This window comes from Cherax quadricarinatus, unplaced genomic scaffold (assembly GCF_038502225.1).
Source record: "Cherax quadricarinatus isolate ZL_2023a unplaced genomic scaffold, ASM3850222v1 Contig901, whole genome shotgun sequence".
Classification (NCBI taxonomy): Eukaryota; Metazoa; Arthropoda; class Malacostraca; order Decapoda; family Parastacidae; genus Cherax; species Cherax quadricarinatus.
In genome coordinates this window covers 100,001-119,114 of record NW_027195927.1, presented here as the reverse complement: position 1 = coordinate 119,114, position 19,114 = coordinate 100,001, and the positions used below count along the sequence as shown (strand labels likewise).

The window sequence follows — 19,114 nt, the reverse complement described above, 5'->3', positions numbered from 1 at the left end:
GGGGTGGAAATCTTCAGTTCAAGTACCTTCACACTTCAAAGTGCATCATCAGCGCGTCTGAGGGAAGCTGCGGTTGGCGTCATCCAAGCTTCCCTCCACTGTGAAAACTTCCCCTCATTTCTCTTGTTGCTACTCTTCCAACATTACATTGCTCCTGATGACGCACTGAGAAGTGTGAAAGTACTTGAGATGAATATTTCCACCCCTTGTGACTTGTTCTGCATTGTGAAGATCGTCTTCTGAGAGTGTTTGCATCTATATTTCTATTAAAGCTGAACCTGTGATGTAGTTTTAAAATAATTATCTATTTAATAATTACAGGTGATGTGTCGTGTGTAGTTTTATTTAAATGTTGCGACAACCTGTTAGATAATATTAATTATTGCCAAATAATAAGAGAAATTTTCAGTCCTAAAGTACACATGATGATGAAATATTAAGTATTGGAAGTTGTAAAATAATGGATGTTCCAGGACTAATATCAGCATAAGACTTACTTATAAGAGGAAAAATACAGAGTTAACTGATATTCAGATATTATTATAGTGAATATAACTGCTAACAAACATAAGTTTGGACACTCAGTGTCTAAAATAAGATAAAGAAGTAACTTTCACATATATTAAACTGAACGAGAATTCTTCACAAATAAATAATATTTTTTACCTGGATTTTCTGCACGAAATCTGACTAACGCGTAGCCTCCATTAGGAATTGTTACTGTGTCCTTGACAACTGGATGATCAAAATTCCTTACTAATTCACCGTTCTTGGCCATCTGTATCACCTGCCAAGCAAAGTAAAAGAAATTTATACAACATAATTAGAAATATTCTGTCCCAGTAGACGAACCAACACAGATATATGAAATAATATTAACAAGAGTCACTCCTTCTAATTCTTCTAGCGGCACTCATTAATTTGTATCATCAATTTCTCCCTCAGTCTCTCTTACTTTCTCTCTCTCTCTTTCTGTGAGCGTTATATTCTTGAAGATTAACTGACATGATGCAATAGTTCCAGACGTTGATGTGAGTGAACAGCAGAGTGTCTACAGCAGAGTGTCTACAGCAGAGTGTCTACAGCAGAGTGTCTACAGCAGAGTGTCTACAGCAGAGTGTCTACAGCAGAGTGTCTACAGCAGAGTGTCTACAGCAGAGTGTCTACAGCAGAGTGTCTACAGCAGTGTGTCTACAGCAGAGTGTCTACAGGATTCTCACAGGGATGATTCCCTCTGCACAGAAAAGAGGCTCGTATCTAAAATTTATAAGTTCATGTATAACAAAAAACAAGAGAGATACATCAGTGTGTGATTGTTAAATTCTTAAAGACGACAATTTTGGAAAAGTGTGCGATAAACCCTGAAGATGACAAGTGCAACGTAATTTAATTTGAACATTATTTAAAATGCGAATATATCCTATATGAAAACTCACTTATAGAAACAAATGGTGAAAAAAAATCGAAATTGGCCTGAAGAATAACTTAAAATATTCCTAGCAGTGTTATGCTGACATTAGTGAATCCAACAAAATGCAACGTTTTATAAGAATTTTTTTCGAATGTAATGCATTATAAAATCCTTTTATCCAGGCAATATTTTTTTACGTAGTCTAAGTTTGTTTCCCTAGTAACAGTGAAGATGACGATCAACTTGAGAGTGAACAGTCAAGTTACCAAGAAAAGAAGACATTTCCCAGATAAAAAAATTTATATTTGTTTTAAACTCTCAAGAAATTCCGTGACATATTATTAGTTCAGTACTTCAGGAAGTGAATTGGTACACACTTTGCAAATATATAATTTTAGTAGTCAGAGTGTACTCTTGGCAGTGGTCTCTGGCACCCAAGACACAGTTCTAACTCTACCAAGGATGTATGTCCGGTGTGGCACAATTTACTCTTGGCACAATATACAGCAGTAGTAGAACTAGTGGTTGGCACTACTTTGTTACTATCAGTATCAGAGCAGGAGTATATATAACTAAAGTACTACTGTCACCTTAAAGGTAGATGTTTACCATGCCATTGATCAGTTTGTACCAATCTATTAAATACCTGCCTCTGTTTCTGATATTGCATGGTGAGCTTTCTCTTCCTAACACTTCCATAACAGAGGTGACTGGAAAGTCACTACTGATAGCCTCAGTGAGAACTCCAAGTCTTCAAGCTATCCACCCTTCCACTGTACTCACACATTACATGTCTGTCTCCCACTCTCTCTCACTGTCAAACATACAGTTGAGCACAACCCGCATTCTTAAGCACAGACAACGTGGCACTATTGTAGATATAGTTGAGTGGGTGTCTGTTGTCAAAGCCAAGAACAGTTGAAATATGATAGTTTTATGAGCCGTGCACAGTGGGTGCTGTTTTAGCCGTGCACAGTGGGTGCTGTTTTAGCCGTGCACAGTGGGTGCTGTTTTAGCCGTGCACAGTGGGTGCTGTTTTAGCCGTGCACAGTGGGTGCTGTTTTAGCCGTGCACAGTGGGTGCTGTTTTAGCCGTGCACAGTGGGTGCTGTTTTATGTTAGCGTGACAGACTATTTTATCGTCTTTTATTTAATGTTTATAGTTTTTTCTGCTGCAACCGAACCTGACCTAACTTAGGTTAACCTAGCCCAGCCTAACCTAACCCAAACTAGCTTAGAAATAGGATATGATGCACCCAGCGTTGCTCTAAGAGTGTAACTTACTAATGTATGTTTAGTAGCTAGAGGTGAGAGTTCTGTCTTTGCCAGCCACTTCATTAAAGATGTCTTCTGTTGTGTGGACACTGATATTTAAGAAAAGTGTCCATGTTGAATTTTAACAACTGAACTGCCGAAGATTCATGGAATCAGCGACAAGATTGATAAGATAATAATATAATATCATTATTTACTACAAGTACAAGGTATACAGGCCTAGCTAACATCAATGACATACTACTATATAGAAAACCACTTATTATGCTGAGCATTTCGGGTAAATTAGGTCAGTTTTGTTCCAGGATGCGACCCACAACAGTCGACTAACACCCAGGTACCCGTTTTGAAGTGATGGGTGAACAGGGACAGCAGGTGTCCCATAGTAACACGTCTCTCAGTGTGTGAGCGGAGTGCGCTAGTGATCGAGCTACGGGGACTCTGATGGCGGTAGACTTTTATCAGGTTATCACTGGAATAATAATAATAATAATAATAATAATAATAATAATATTTTTTCACTCCAGAAGTATGTTCAGGTGCCAGTACTGTCCGAATTTGTTCCCATAAGAAATATTGTGAAGTAGATTAGTCGATTTCAGACCCCCAAACATACACGTACAAATGCACTTACATAAATACACTTACATAATTGGTCGCATTCGGAGGTAATCGTTATGCGGGGGTCCACTGTATCTTTATTTCAAGGCCACAGGACACCGTACACTGGAATCTGTTCGACAATCACAGAAGTTAAGGAGTGGATCCCAGAATTTCTGAGCGTCAATATGCAAATGATGCTCCCTTCTGATTTTCACCAGTGAAAAAAAAATGGAATAACTGGAGTGTGCTTGCAGCTTCTAAAAGCATTACTCTGCAAAACATGTTTTATGCACAAGACCAAGCCGACCCTGGCATGCTCCACGCAGATTCCTCGGAGATCCTAGTGGAGTCACTCAGAAACCCAGAGACAACCCCACGTAGACTTACTGGGAAACTCAACTAAAGGACAACGACAGTCGACGATAATGTGATAATTTTGCTGATGTGGCAAAAAAAAAAGAGAGCAAGCAACTTTTATGAATCACATACGAGATAATGATTTCAAACAAAGAAAATGGGAAGACTCTTAAAAGGTGCAGAACCCTTATAAAGCATTCAAGGACAACAGAAAATGATTTCATCTTAGATATACAGATGCCTTTACACTCAATAATATCATGGTCTAAGTAGTGAAGAACTTTTGTGATAAGAACGACTCTAGATTTGTGTAGAATGCTTCCGGTCGGTAGCCAACAATCGACGGTCCGCAGCAACACCAGACTTATGAGAGAAACAAAAAATAATGGTTATGCGTTTTAAAATGCTTATTGAATAAATATTAGTAGTAATTTTTCCAAATTTTATTAACTGAATGTAATACATTACCTTATTATTTACAATACAAAATTTCGTTTTCCCATTCATCTCAAAATCTCGAAGTTCGGCGCACCGGAAAACGAATTGGTGGTCTGCCCTTGGTCTGAATTATATACTCCTCAAAAAAGACTCCAAAAAAAAGGTGAGGGGATGTGGATTCAAGGAACTGGACCGTTGTGGTTGTAAGGGTAATGAAAGACTGAGTAACAATAACAGTGTACGACCCTTAAGTCAACACACAACAACAACCCACAATCGACATCACTGGTACAATCCTGAATTAACATTTCACACATATAACTAGTACATCTAAAATAGAGTACACGTTCTTATATAACTGTAGCTTAGATACAGGTAGGGTTTTAGCAACAGTGGGTCACAACACTGTCCCTCCAGTGGTCACAACACTGTCCCTCCAGTGGTCACAACACTGTTCCTCCAGTGGGTCACAACACTGTTCCTCCAGTGGGTCACAACACTGTCCTTCCAGTAGTCACAACACTGTCCTTCCAGTGGTCACAACACTGTCCTTCCAGTGGGTCACAACACTGTTCCTCCAGTGGTCACAACACTGTCCATCCAGTGGTCACAACACTGTTCCTCCAGTGGTCACAACACTGTCCCTCCAGTGGGTCACAACACTGTTCCTCCAGTGGGTCACAACACTGTCCCTCCAGTGGGTCACAACACTGTTCCTCCAGTGGGTCACAACACTGTTCCTCCAGTGGTCACAACACTGTCCCTCCAGTGGTCACAACACTGTTCCTCCAGTGGTCACAACACTGTTCCTCCAGTGGGTCACAACACTGTCCTTCCAGTAGTCACAACACTGTCCTTCCAGTGGTCACAACACTGTCCTTCCAGTGGGTCACAACACTGTTCCTCCAGTGGTCACAACACTGTCCCTCCAGTGGTCACAACACTGTTCCTCCAGTGGTCACAACACTGTCCCTCCAGTGGGTCACAACACTGTTCCTCCAGTGGTCACAACACTGTCCCTCCAGTGGGTCACAACACTGTTCCTCCAGTGGGTCACAACACTGTTCCTCCAGTGGTCACAACACTGTCCCTCCAGTGGTCACAACACTGTTCCTCCAGTGGTCACAACACTGTTCCTCCAGTGGGTCACAACACTGTCCTTCCAGTAGTCACAACACTGTCCTTCCAGTGGGTCACAACACTGTTCCTCCAGTGGTCACAACACTGTCCCTCCAGTGGTCACAACACTGTTCCTCCAGTGGGTCACAACACTGTCATTCCAGTAGTCACAACACTGTCCTTCCAGTGGTCACAACACTGTCCTTCCAGTGGGTCACAACACTGTTCCTCCAGTGGTCACAACACTGTTCCTCCAGTGGTCACAACACTGTCCCTCCAGTGGGTCACAACACTGTTCCTCCAGTGGTCACAACACTGTTCCTCCAGTGGTCACAACACTGTTCCTCCAGTGGTCACAACACTGTCCTTCCAGTGGTCACAACACTGTCCTTCCAGTGGTCACAACACTGTCCTTCCAGTGGTCACAACACTGTCCTTCCAGTGGTCACAACACTGTCCTTCCAGTGGGTCACAACACTGTTCCTCCAGTGGTCACAACACTGTCCCTCCAGTGGTCACAACACTGCTCCTCCAGTGGTCGCAACACTGTCCCTCCAGTGGGTCACAACACTGTTCCTCCAGTGGTCACACACTGTCCCTCCAGTGGGTCACAACACTGTCCCTCCAGTGGTCACAACACTGTTCCTCCAGTGGGTCACAACACTGTCCTTCCAGTGGGTCACAACACTGTCCTTCCAGTAGTCACAACACTGTCCTTCCAGTGGTCACAACACTGCTCCTCCAGTGGGTCACAACACTGTTCCTCCAGTGGTCACAACACTGCTCCTCCAGTGGTCACAACACTGTTCCTCCAGTGGTCACAACACTGTCCCTCCAGTGGGTCACAACACTGTTCCTCCAGTGGGTCACAACACTGTCCCTCCAGTGGGTCACAACACTGTTCCTCCAGTGGGTCACAACACTGTTCCTCCAGTGGTCACAACACTGTCCCTCCAGTGGTCACAACACTGTTCCTCCAGTGGTCACAACACTGTTCCTCCAGTGGGTCACAACACTGTCCTTCCAGTAGTCACAACACTGTCCTTCCAGTGGTCACAACACTGTCCTTCCAGTGGGTCACAACACTGTTCCTCCAGTGGTCACAACACTGTCCCTCCAGTGGTCACAACACTGTTCCTCCAGTGGTCACAACACTGTCCCTCCAGTGGGTCACAACACTGTTCCTCCAGTGGTCACAACACTGTCCCTCCAGTGGGTCACAACACTGTTCCTCCAGTGGGTCACAACACTGTTCCTCCAGTGGTCACAACACTGTCCCTCCAGTGGTCACAACACTGTTCCTCCAGTGGTCACAACACTGTTCCTCCAGTGGGTCACAACACTGTCCTTCCAGTAGTCACAACACTGTCCTTCCAGTGGGTCACAACACTGTTCCTCCAGTGGTCACAACACTGTCCCTCCAGTGGTCACAACACTGTTCCTCCAGTGGGTCACAACACTGTCATTCCAGTAGTCACAACACTGTCCTTCCAGTGGTCACAACACTGTCCTTCCAGTGGGTCACAACACTGTTCCTCCAGTGGTCACAACACTGTTCCTCCAGTGGTCACAACACTGTCCCTCCAGTGGGTCACAACACTGTTCCTCCAGTGGTCACAACACTGTTCCTCCAGTGGTCACAACACTGTTCCTCCAGTGGTCACAACACTGTCCTTCCAGTGGTCACAACACTGTCCTTCCAGTGGTCACAACACTGTCCTTCCAGTGGTCACAACACTGTCCTTCCAGTGGTCACAACACTGTCCTTCCAGTGGGTCACAACACTGTTCCTCCAGTGGTCACAACACTGTCCCTCCAGTGGGTCACAACACTGCTCCTCCAGTGGTCGCAACACTGTCCCTCCAGTGGGTCACAACACTGTTCCTCCAGTGGTCACACACTGTCCCTCCAGTGGGTCACAACACTGTCCCTCCAGTGGTCACAACACTGTTCCTCCAGTGGGTCACAACACTGTCCTTCCAGTGGGTCACAACACTGTCCCTTTAGTGGTCACAACACTGCTCCTCCAGTGGGTCACAACACTGCTCCTCCAGTGGGTCACAACACTGTTCCTCCAGTGGTCACAACACTGCTCCTCCAGTGGTCACAACACTGTCCCTCCAGTGGGTCACAACACTGCTCCTCCAGTGGGTCACAACACTGTTCCTCCAGTGGTCACAACACTGCTCCTCCAGTGGTCACAACACTGTCCATCCAGTGGGTCACAACACTGCTCCTCCAGTGGGTCACAACACTGCTCCTCCAGTGGTCACAACACTGTCCCTCCAGTGGGTCACAACACTGCTCCTCCAGTGGTCACAACACTGTCCCTCCAGTGGGTCACAACACTGCTCCTCCAGTGGTCACAACACTGCTCCTCCAGTGGGTCACAACACTGTCCCTCCAGTGGTCACAACACTGTCCCTCCAGTGGGTCACAACACTGCTCCTCCAGTGGTCACAACACTGTCCCTCCAGTGGGTCACAACACTGCTCCTCCAGTGGTCACAACACTGCTCCTCCAGTGGGTCACAACACTGTCCCTCCAGTGGTCACAACACTGTCCCTCCAGTGGGTCACAACACTGCTCCTCCAGTGGTCACAACACTCTCCCTCCAGTGGGTCACAACACTGCTCCTCCAGTGGTCACAACACTGCTCCTCCAGTGGGTCACAACACTGTCCCTCCAGTGGTCACAACACTGTCCCTCCAGTGGGTCACAACACTGTCCCTCCAGTGGTCACAACACTGTCCCTCCAGTGGTCACAACACTGTCCCTCCAGTGGGTCACAACACTGCTCCTCCAGTGGTCACAACACTGTCCCTCCAGTGGGTCACAACACTGCTCCTCCAGTGGTCACAACACTGCTCCTCCAGTGGGTCACAACACTGTCCCTCCAGTGGTCACAACACTGTCCCTCCAGTGGGTCACAACACTGCTCCTCCAGTGGTCACAACACTGTCCCTCCAGTGGGTCACAACACTGCTCCTCCAGTGGTCACAACACTGCTCCTCCAGTGGGTCACAACACTGTCCCTCCAGTGGTCACAACACTGTCCCTCCAGTGGGTCACAACACTGCTCCTCCAGTGGTCACAACACTGTCCCTCCAGTGGGTCACAACACTGCTCCTCCAGTGGTCACAACACTGCTCCTCCAGTGGGTCACAACACTGCTCCTCCAGTGGTCACAACACTCTCCCTCCAGTGGGTCACAACACTGCTCCTCCAGTGGTCACAACACTGCTCCTCCAGTGGTCACAACACTGTCCCTACAGTGGGTCACAACACTGCTCCTCCAGTGGTCACAACACTGCTCCTCCAGTGGTCACAACACTGCTCCTCCAGTGGGTCACAACACTGCTCCTCCAGTGGGTCACAACACTGCTCCTCCAGTGGTCACAACACTGTCCCTCCAGTGGTCACAACACTGTTCCTCCAGTGGGTCACAACACTGTCCCTTTAGTGGTCACAACACTGTTCCTCCAGTGGTCACAACACTGTCCCTCCAGTGGTCACAACACTGTTCCTCCAGTGGGTCACAACACTGTCCCTTTAGTGGTCACAACACTGTTCCTCCAGTGGTCACAACACTGTCCCTCCAGTGGGTCACAACACTGTCCCTCCAGTGGGTCACAACACTGTCCCTCCAGTGGGTCACAACACTGTCCCTCCAGTGGGTCATAATACTGTCCCTCCCTCGATGCTTACCTCACCTCCCTTACACATCGGGACTTAAATTATTTGAACACACTTCTCGAAATTATTAAGCAAATCATTTCAAGACAGTAACAATGTCTGTATTATGTTTGGTTGTGGACTCTATGTATATAGGAAACATTACTTCAGACATAACAACTTTAACAAATTTGTTGTTCCACGGTTTTCATGATCATGCACATCATTTTCATATTACCAAAATTAATACAATATGACTCACGAAATCGTAATGACACGATTGCAAACAAGATCGCGGGTTCTATCTCCGCCCGTGGTATTTTTTTTTAATACAATAATTATAAGTGCGCATAAAACTGAAAGCCACTTACCCAACTATTCCTTGGGATATATAACCTATCGCCTCCCTATAGGCAGGCAACTAATATTAGCCAATAAATAGTAATATTACCTGCTGTGAGAATTATAACACCGAGAGGCGAGAACACTATTACATTCCACACGGTGGTCAATTTTTAATCGCGTTAACACCACGTCTCATTTTCTAATATTATCAGCATTACTTTGACGATTGTACTATACAGAAAGAACAAAAAGGGATAATACCGTGAATGGAATACACAAATAACCTACATACTTTAAACATAATGATACAGATACAGGAGATACAGAGAGGACGTCGCGAGGAAAGGATGTGTTCACTCTGAACACTGAGACCCACAGTAACATTTTTGGGTTATCTCGAATAATAGACTGATCAGGACTAAGAGGAAACATCCTTGTTATCACTTCCAGCCCATCCTTGTTATCACTTCCAGCCCATCCTTGTTATCACTTCCAGCTCATCCTTGTTATCACTTCCAGCCCATCCTTGTTATCACTTCCAGCTCATCCTTGTTATCACTTCCAGCCCATCCTTGTTATCACTTCCAGCCCATCCTTGTTATCACTTCCAGCCCATCCTTGTTATCACTTCCAGCCCATCCTTGTTATCACTTCCAGCCTATCCTTGTTATCACTTCCAGCCCATCATTGTTATCACTTCCAGCCCATCATTGTTATCACTTCCAGCCCATCCTTGTTATCACTTCCAGCCCATCCTTGTTATCACTTCCAGCCCATCCTTGTTATCACTTCCAGCCCATCCTTGTTATCACTTCCAGCCCATCCTTGTTATCACTTCCAGCCCATCCTTGTTATCACTTCCAGCCCATCATTGTTATCACTTCCAGCCCATCCTTGTTATCACTTCCAGCCCATCCTTGTTATCACTTCCAGCTCATCCTTGTTATCACTTCCAGCCCATCCTTGTTATCACTTCCAGCCCATCCTTGTTATCACTTCCAGCCCATCCTTGTTATCACTTCCAGCCCATCCTTGTTATCACTTCCAGCCTATCCTTGTTATCACTTCCAGCCCATCATTGTTATCACTTCCAGCCCATCATTGTTATCACTTCCAGCCCATCCTTGTTATCACTTCCAGCCCATCCTTGTTATCACTTCCAGCCCATCCTTGTTATCACTTCCAGCCCATCCTTGTTATCACTTCCAGCCCATCCTTGTTATCACTTCCAGCCCATCCTTGTTATCACTTCCAGCCCATCATTGTTATCACTTCCAGCCCATCCTTGTTATCACTTCCAGCCCATCATTGTTATCACTTCCAGCCCATCATTGTTATCACTTCCAGCCCATCCTTGTTATCACTTCCAGCCCATCCTTGTTATCACTTCCAGCCCATCCTTGTTATCACTTCCAGCCCATCCTTGTTATCACTTCCAGCCCATCATTGTTATCACTTCCAGCCCATCCTTGTTATCACTTCCAGCCCATCCTTGTTATCACTTCCAGCCCATCCTTGTTATCACTTCCAGCCCATCCTTGTTATCACTTCCAGCCCATCCTTGTTATCACTTCCAGCCCATCCTTGTTATCACTTCCAGCCCATCCTTGTTATCACTTCCAGCCCATCCTTGTTATCACTTCCAGCCCATCATTGTTATCACTTCCAGCCCATCCTTGTTATCACTTCCAGCCCATCCTTGTTATCACTTCCAGCCCATCCTTGTTATCACTTCCAGCCCATCCTTGTTATCACTTCCAGCCCATCCTTGTTATCACTTCCAGCCCATCCCGTCAAAGGGGTAAGACGGTGACCAGCTTGCTAGCTCCCCTCTCCCCCCACCACCACCACCCCACCACCTGTTCCTACCCTATCATAACCCTCACAGTACCCAAACCACTACACTGGCCTAACCACGCACACACTCCTTACATTACTATCTTTCCTTCTACCTTTCCTATCTCCTTTTTCGGCAACTTCTCTTCTAGGGACTTAAAACAAGGCAAGGTGATCATCCAGTAGCCCGTGCGGTATTTTAAACTCCGGCCGATCATTGCTAGGGCTCCGCCCCCCTCACTCCTCGAGGGTAGTTATATTACTGGGTTAGAGCGTCGTAAATTTTCGTTCACCATGGGGCGGGCTAAAACAACAAGGGTTCGATCCCCCGGCTAGTTGCAGTGGTGTTCTTGATATATATAATATATATATATATATATATGTATATATATATATATATATATATATATATATATATATATATATATATATAATGTATATGAACATTTATTAATAAACAGAATACATTTACAGAAAAAACATACATGAATACAATGGCACAATGTATCAAAGATCATGAATTTCCTCCAGCTCCTCCGAGGCTGGACGTGAGCCAAGTATGCAGCAAGAATTTCCCCTCTGGATGGCTACGCTGAGGCGCTGGAACATGAAAGCGGCTGCCCTTGGGTCCCTGGTGGTGTCGACGAGTCTGGAACCCAATTCTTTAAAGAAACGTGTGGCATTTTTTCCCCATGATCCCAAGGTCTCTGATCCCACTGGGACAAATTGATACTGTTGGCTTATGTCCCTGTACTTGCTGATCTTGTACTCCTCCCTGTGGTCAGCAGCTGCTCCCTGTCGCCCAACACTGTGATGGATATAGGTGTCAGCCAGTGTGGACACACAGGTATAATCCCATGCTAAGAGCCTGCCATTCTTCCAAGGATAGATGGTGATCCCGTCGGGGCGATTTGCTGGGTTGTGGGTATTGTTGTCTGCTAGTGATTGGGGCTCCCTCTAGGCTGGGCATCCAGCTGTAGCTTGCATGCCAGCCCTTGGTTTTAGAACAGTTAAGACCATGTAGACCGTATTGGTCTGCTTGCGCTTCACCGCAAATACACATACATTCTGTGTGAATTGGGGCAGCAAGGCGCAGAGCCACTGCAATACAAAGGGTCTTAGGGTCAAGTCGCGTTCCCATTGCCGATATGAGAACTGTTTGGAGGAAGTCCCCGGAGTGAGGTATGCTCGCAGCTTGGAGACGGGCAATCTCCCTATCTGATGTTGCAGCCCTGAGCATGTTGGCAAGCATCTTTTCAGCGATCGGGCCATCCCAGCTTGACTGTGAGCCAGTGATGCACTAGGGTTTTGTGCTGGAGCAGCAAGAGTCTCCCATTCAGTGATGGCACTGGCATAGCTAGGGTCTTCTATTCCTGCAAAGTCGCTGAGGGTATCAGGAAGAATTTGTCTTATCAGCTCGTTTGATGCTATGGAAGAGGATAGGAAAGCTGGTAGAGCAATCTGGGAGGATCTGCGTACTCCTAGCCCTCCAAGCCTGACCGGAAGTGAGGCTTGCAACCACTGTCCATCTTCAAGGGAAAGTTTCAATACACTCTCTAGCATGGTCTTAAGGAGAGAGTCATATTCCTTGAGTTTTGGACTCCTGAAGGCTGGGGAACATCTCAGAAAGTAGGTAAGTTTTGGGATTGACAGGCACCTGGTGAGTAGGTAGAAGGCATCGTGTGTGTCAATGTCTTTCATTCTGCTTTTCATCGTCCGGAGGTCTGAGACTTTTTTCTAGGATCAGATCGATGGCATTGGGCCCAAGAGGAGCACCAAGGAGAGTGCTGTTGGCTGGATCAGTGGCTCGTGCTCCTGGTAAAACTGCGTTAATATTCTGGATCATCTGTTGATTTGTTGATTGGTAGAAACTATTTCACATTTGGTGGGGTTTAAAAAAAGGCCCAGGCTTTCTCCCATGTCTTTAATTTTACTGATGTCCTCTAGGAGAGATTCTGTTGTGCCTGCTGGGGTACCATCGTCCAAGAACTAGATATTGAGCTCGCTGGAGAGTGCTTCTGTAACTTCCTTGATGACCAAACAAAATAGAAAGGGGGCGAGAGGGTCCCCCTGTTGCACCCCTTCACATGCAATTTCATGGTCCCCAAACAACAGTTTGGAAGTCACACTATAACACGATTCTGTGAAGGGATAAAGGGAAGGGAAGTTTCTATAAACTGCTTGGAGAGCAGCATCCCTTCTGGCTGAGTTGAAAGCGTTGGCAAAGTCCAATTTGACAAAGGCTTTTTCATCGGACATGTTTTTGATATATACTCGTGCTGCGTGGGCAGCTGCTTTACAGCCCTGTTGAACGCCGAAACCGAGCTGAGTTGGTTTAAGCATTGCAGCAGCCTCTTGACTCTCCCTTCTTACTGCAGCCTTGGCGACTAGGTGCCGAAGGGTGTTACCCACTGCATTGGGCCTGATTCCGCCATCCTTTTTCCGGAGGGCACACAATGAGGCACCAAAGAAAAGGGATCTGATGGCCTCTGGGACACTGCCAGCCAGGCACAGGTTGGAAAATTTGGTGAGTTCAGACAGCAGCCTCTATGAAACCTCACCAAGTGCTGGATTGAGCATTTGTTTTAAGTGTTGAGGCCTTAAACCGATGAAACTTCCTGCTGAGCCCTGTGGAAATGACATAACAGCTTTATACACATCAGCATCCTGTAAGGTTAGATGTTCTTCCCCTGCTGCAATGTAAGGGAGGTCAATGTTGGCTGAAGGAGACTCGAACCTACGAACCTTGGAACAAGGTACGCAGTGCTTTACCAATCTACCCACACTGGACCAATACCTTGGAGTGCAACTTGTGCTAGACTTTGATTCAAGGCAGCCAGCTTTCAGGGAGAAGCTGGACTCCAAGGTATTGGTCCAGTGTGGGTAGATTGGTAAAGCACTGCGTACCTTGTTCCAAGTTTCGTAGGTTCGAGTCTCCTTCAGCCAGAGATCAGTGTTTGTGTATATTTCGCCTGCTCTTTCGAATTCCTTGCATTGTTCAAGTTTCTAGTAAGGCTGATGCATGCAGGGGATGAGATGAAAAGCTGTAAGCCTTCTCCCTGAAAGCTGGCTGCCTTGGATCAAAGTCTAGCGCAAGCTGGACTCCAAGGTATTGGTTCAGTGTGGGAAGATTAGTAAAGCACTGCGTACCTTGTTCCAAGGTTTGTAGGTTCGAGTCTCCTTCAGCCAGAGATCAGTGTTTATATATATATATATATATATATATATATATATATATATATATATATATATATATATATATATATATATATATATATATACCAACATTGACCTCTCTGACGTTTTGAGCCCTATTGTTAGTAAAATTTCTAACTTTAGTGTTAAAAACAACTTAGATTTAGTTGATAAATTAAGTTCATTGACTGACTTAAATGATTTTAACATGGTTAGTTTTGATGTTACTTCCTTGTTTACGAAAGTTCCTGTTGATGAATTATTAAGTTTCTTATCTGAAGAACTCGTTAATTATGATTTACCATTGCCAGTTCCTACTATCATTAAACTTATTAAACTTTGCATTGTTGATGAAAAATTTGTATTTAATGATAAATTTTACACTCAGAAATTTGGTATGGTAATAGGGAATCCTCTTTCACCTGTTCTTAGTAACTTATACATGGAATTTTTCGAAACAAGATTGCTTAACACAATCCTCCCTAATAGAGCTAAATGGTTCAGACATGTCGATGATATTTTATGTCTTATGCCCAAGAATGTAGATATAGACCATTTCCTTGGCAAATTAAATAGCTTAGCCCATTATATAAACGTTACTGTTGAGTTTGAGGAAAATAACTCATTACCTTTTCTTGATGTTTTAATTATTAAGGGTAATAATGAATTCAAATTTAAAATTTACAGAAAACCTACAAATAACTGTTCCTATGTACACTATTATTCTTCCCATCAAGATAGAGTTAAACTGTCTGTTTTCTCATCAATGTTTTTGAGAGCTTTACGTATTTGTAGTCCAGAGTTCATAGGTGAAGAAATATCCAAAATTTATGAAATAGCCATTGATCTGAAATACCCGAGGAATGTAATTGATAAATCATTTAAAATTGCTAGAAATACTTTTTACAACCCAAAAAGGGACAACCAACCTTATTCAACTAAAAATATGTTGGTTCTCCCTTACCATGAAAACCTGGTTGATATGCCTTCTCTTCTTAAGACTTTTAATATTAAAGTCGTATTTAAAAATCTTGATACAGCAAAAAAACGTTATGATGAAGAATTCCCCCCAAAATGCTGACGGATGTGTCTATAAGATTCCTTGTAAAATTTGAGATAAAGTTTATTACGGTCAAACTGGTAAAAGTCTCGAACTTAGATTAAAACAACATAAATATAGCATTAGAACTGGACAAGATTCCAATGCTCTATTTATTCATGTGAGCGATTTTAACCATCCAATTGATTTTCAAAAAGTTGAGAAAGTTGTATCAAGCAAGTCCATGGTCGACAGAAATATAATTGAATCTTGTTTCATAAAAAGTAGTTTTGAAAATAATATGAATATTTCCTTAGGTTTGTATAAATTAGATTAATTTATAATTAATAAAATTTGGTTAGAGTTTAATAATACATTGGACAAATAATAAACCTTATTTCTTGGGTAGAATGATTTGTTGGTGGGATGTCGTGAGAACCTGTCTAGATGGACCAGCGGACGTACTGCAGTGTTCCTCTTTTCTTATGAGTCCGGTATTGTCGCGCGTCAGGTGTTTTTGTTGTGGGGGTTGACTGTGAGGTGTGGTCTAAGCCCTTTTATTGCCTTCCTTTGATGTATTACTTTCATAGTTCCTTGACAATGTGAGTAGTCACGAAAGCGCTTGGAATTTCACTACTCTTTCACAGTGGTTGTTTTGCATATATATATATATATATATATATATATATATATATATATATATATATATATATATATATATATATATATATATATATATATATATATATATATAAGAACATAAGAATATAGGAACACTGCAGAAGGCCTACTGGCCCATACGAGGCAGGTCCTTATCAAAACGACATCTACCTAAAGCTACTCAAGAAATAACTCCCGTACCCCTTGACACCAATCAAACCCAGCCCCTCCCACTCATATATTTGTCCAGTCTCTTCTTAAAGCTACCCAAGGTCCTAACCTCTATCACCCCACTGGGAAGACTGTTCCACGCATCTACAACTCTGTTAGAAAACCAGTACTTACCTATGTCCTTTCTAAATCTAAATTTATCCAACTTAAATCCATTATTCCTGGTTCTTACCTGGTTCGACACCCTCAGTACTTTATTAATGTCTCCCTTGTTTATGCCCGTCATCCACTTATACACTTCAATGATATCTCCCCTCATTCTACGCCTCTCCAGAGAGTGGAGATTTAAGGCTTTAAGTCTATCTTCATACGGGAGGTTCCTTACACAGTAAATCATTTTAGTCATTCTTCTCTGTATGTTCTCTAATGAGTCTATGTCCATCCTGTAGTAAGGGGACCAAAACTGAGCAGCATAATCTAAATGAGGCCTCACTAGTGATGTATAGAGCTGTAAAATAACTTTTGGACTTCTGTTACTTATACTTCTTGAGATAAATCCAAGTAATCTGTTGGCCTTGTTGCGCACACTGAGGCACTGCTGTCTTGGCTTTAGATTTCTGCTTACCATGACTCCCAAGTCTTTTTCACATTCTGTATGACCAAGCTCTACTTCACCTAGATTATAGCTTCGAGGGTTATTTTCATTACCAAGGGCAAGTACCTTACACTTATCCACATTAAACTTCATCTGCCATTTCTCAGACCAAGACATTAATTTGTTCAAATCGTCCTGGAGTTTATTGATATCCTCCTCAGAGTGAATTATACGGCCTATCTTTGTATCATCAGCAAACTTACTCATGTCACTAGTAATCCCTTCATCAAGGTCATTAATGTAAATTATGAACAAGAGAGGGCCTAAAACTGATCCTTGTGGAACGCCACTAGTGACTAATCCCCATTCAGATTTCACTCCATTAATGGTAACTCTCTGCTTTCTATTGGTAAGCCATGCCTCAATCCATGCTAGAACTTTACCTCCTATACCATGAGCTGCCACTTTTCTTAAGAGTCTCTTGTGAGGTACTCTGTCGAAGGCTTTACTAAAATCCAAATAAACAATATCATATTCCTTATCACTGTCAACTGCCTCAAATGTTCTATTGAAGAACGTCAGTAAGTTTGTCAGGCAGGAACGACCTCTCGTGAATCCATGCTGAGATTCATTTATCAAGTTATGCTCTTCAAGGTGACTTCTGATAATGTCAGCTATAATTGATTCTAATAACTTGCCCACTATAGATGTCAGGCTTATTGGACGGTAATTTGAAGGAGTGGACTTATCCCCTGATTTGAATATAGGAACCACATTAGCCATCTTCCACATCTCTGGCACAACACTGGTAAGGATGGACGCATTGAATACACTCGTTAATGGCTGACTAAGCTCCATCTTGCATTCCTTAAGTACCCTTGAAAACAACTCATCGGGTCCCGGGGACTTATTTTGTTTCAGTTTGTCTATCTGTTTAATAACCATGTCCCTCGTGACAGTAATATTAGTTAACTTAAATTCATCAGGAACTAAATAATTGTTAATTACTGGAATCTCATTTACATCTTCCTGTGTAAAAACTGACAAAAAATAGTCATTAAATAAGGAACACATTTCCAGTTCATTATCCGTCAGCTGTCCATTCCCAGATTTCAGAGGTCCTACTTTTTCCTTCACCTTCGTCCTATACACTTGAAAGAACCCCTTTGGATTAGTCTTTGATTCATTAGCGACTCTAATTTCATAGTCACGTTTAGCCTTTCTAATCGCCTTTTTTACTTCTCTTTTAAGCTGAACATATTGGTCAGTAAGGTTAACCTCTCCTCTTCTGATGCGCCTATAAATTCCCCTTTTCTCCCCTAATAGATGCTTTAGCCTCCTGTTAACCCATTTGGGATCGTTATTATTAGACCTAATTTCTCTCTGGGGAATGTATATACTCTGGGCACTGTGTACATTATTAAGAAAACAATCATAAAAGCAGATCCCTTCATATTCATAAGTATGATTATCGTCAATAAAATCATTAGCTAGATAACCCCAATCAAGATTAGACAGATGTTCCCTAAGTCCATTATAATCGGCAGAACGAAAATCGGGGATTTTTACTGTATTATCATTATTCTTGCATTCCCAATTAATGCTAAAGGTGATGGATTTGTGATCACTTGCGCCAAGCTCTTCAGTGATCTCCAGATTATTCACGAGTGTTTCCTTATTTGACAAGACTAGGTCTAGCAAATTATTACCCCTGGTAGGTTCAGTTACACTCTGTTTCAGAAAACAGTCCTGAACTGTTTCCATGAAGTCACTGGACTCTAGATTACCTGTCAAAGAATTCCAGTCAATTTGGCTAAAGTTAAAGTCCCCTACTATGACTACGTTACTGTGTCCAGAAGCCCTAACAATTTCGTCCCAAAGAAGTCTCCCTCTATCGTGATCCAAGCCTGGAGGTCGGTATATTACACCTAGAATTAGTTTTTCTTGACCCTCCACGAACTCTACCCAAACAGACTCTGTTACTGCTCCATCTATTTTTATACCTTTTTTTATGCAACAATTAATATTTTCTCGAACATACAATGCAACTCCTCCCCCCTTCCCATTACATCTATCCACATTGAATAACTTAAATCCCTGAATATTACACTCAGCAGTCATATCCCGACTCTTTAAATCATACCACGTTTCAGTTAATGCAATGATATCAAAGTTCCCAGCACATGCTACCAAACGTAGTTCATTAATTTTATTTCTTGCACTTCGACTGTTAGCATAAAATACCATCATATGTTTTTTCTTCTGCACATTTTTCATATTCATCTTTGTTTTTACACAATTTCTGAAATTATCATTACCCAGAGTTACTCCCTGACAGTTACTATTAAGATTCTTAATATCAGAGCATAAGTCAATATATCCATACTCATTATTAA

The 19,114-nt window shown here is 43.3% G+C and overlaps 1 protein-coding gene across 1 annotated transcript in view; it reads right to left on the bottom strand.

Moving 5' to 3' along the window:
• Positions 1-622: 622 nt before the first annotated feature.
• Positions 623-19,114, bottom strand: part of LOC138851531 (uncharacterized) — a gene marked incomplete at its 5' end in the record, with an annotated part of 111,911 nt that continues 93,419 nt past the window's right edge. Inside the window, one exon of the mRNA XM_070080743.1 lies at positions 623-787. Within this exon, the coding sequence (XP_069936844.1) occupies positions 623-787 (165 nt within the window). The remainder of the gene's footprint in view (positions 788-19,114) is intronic.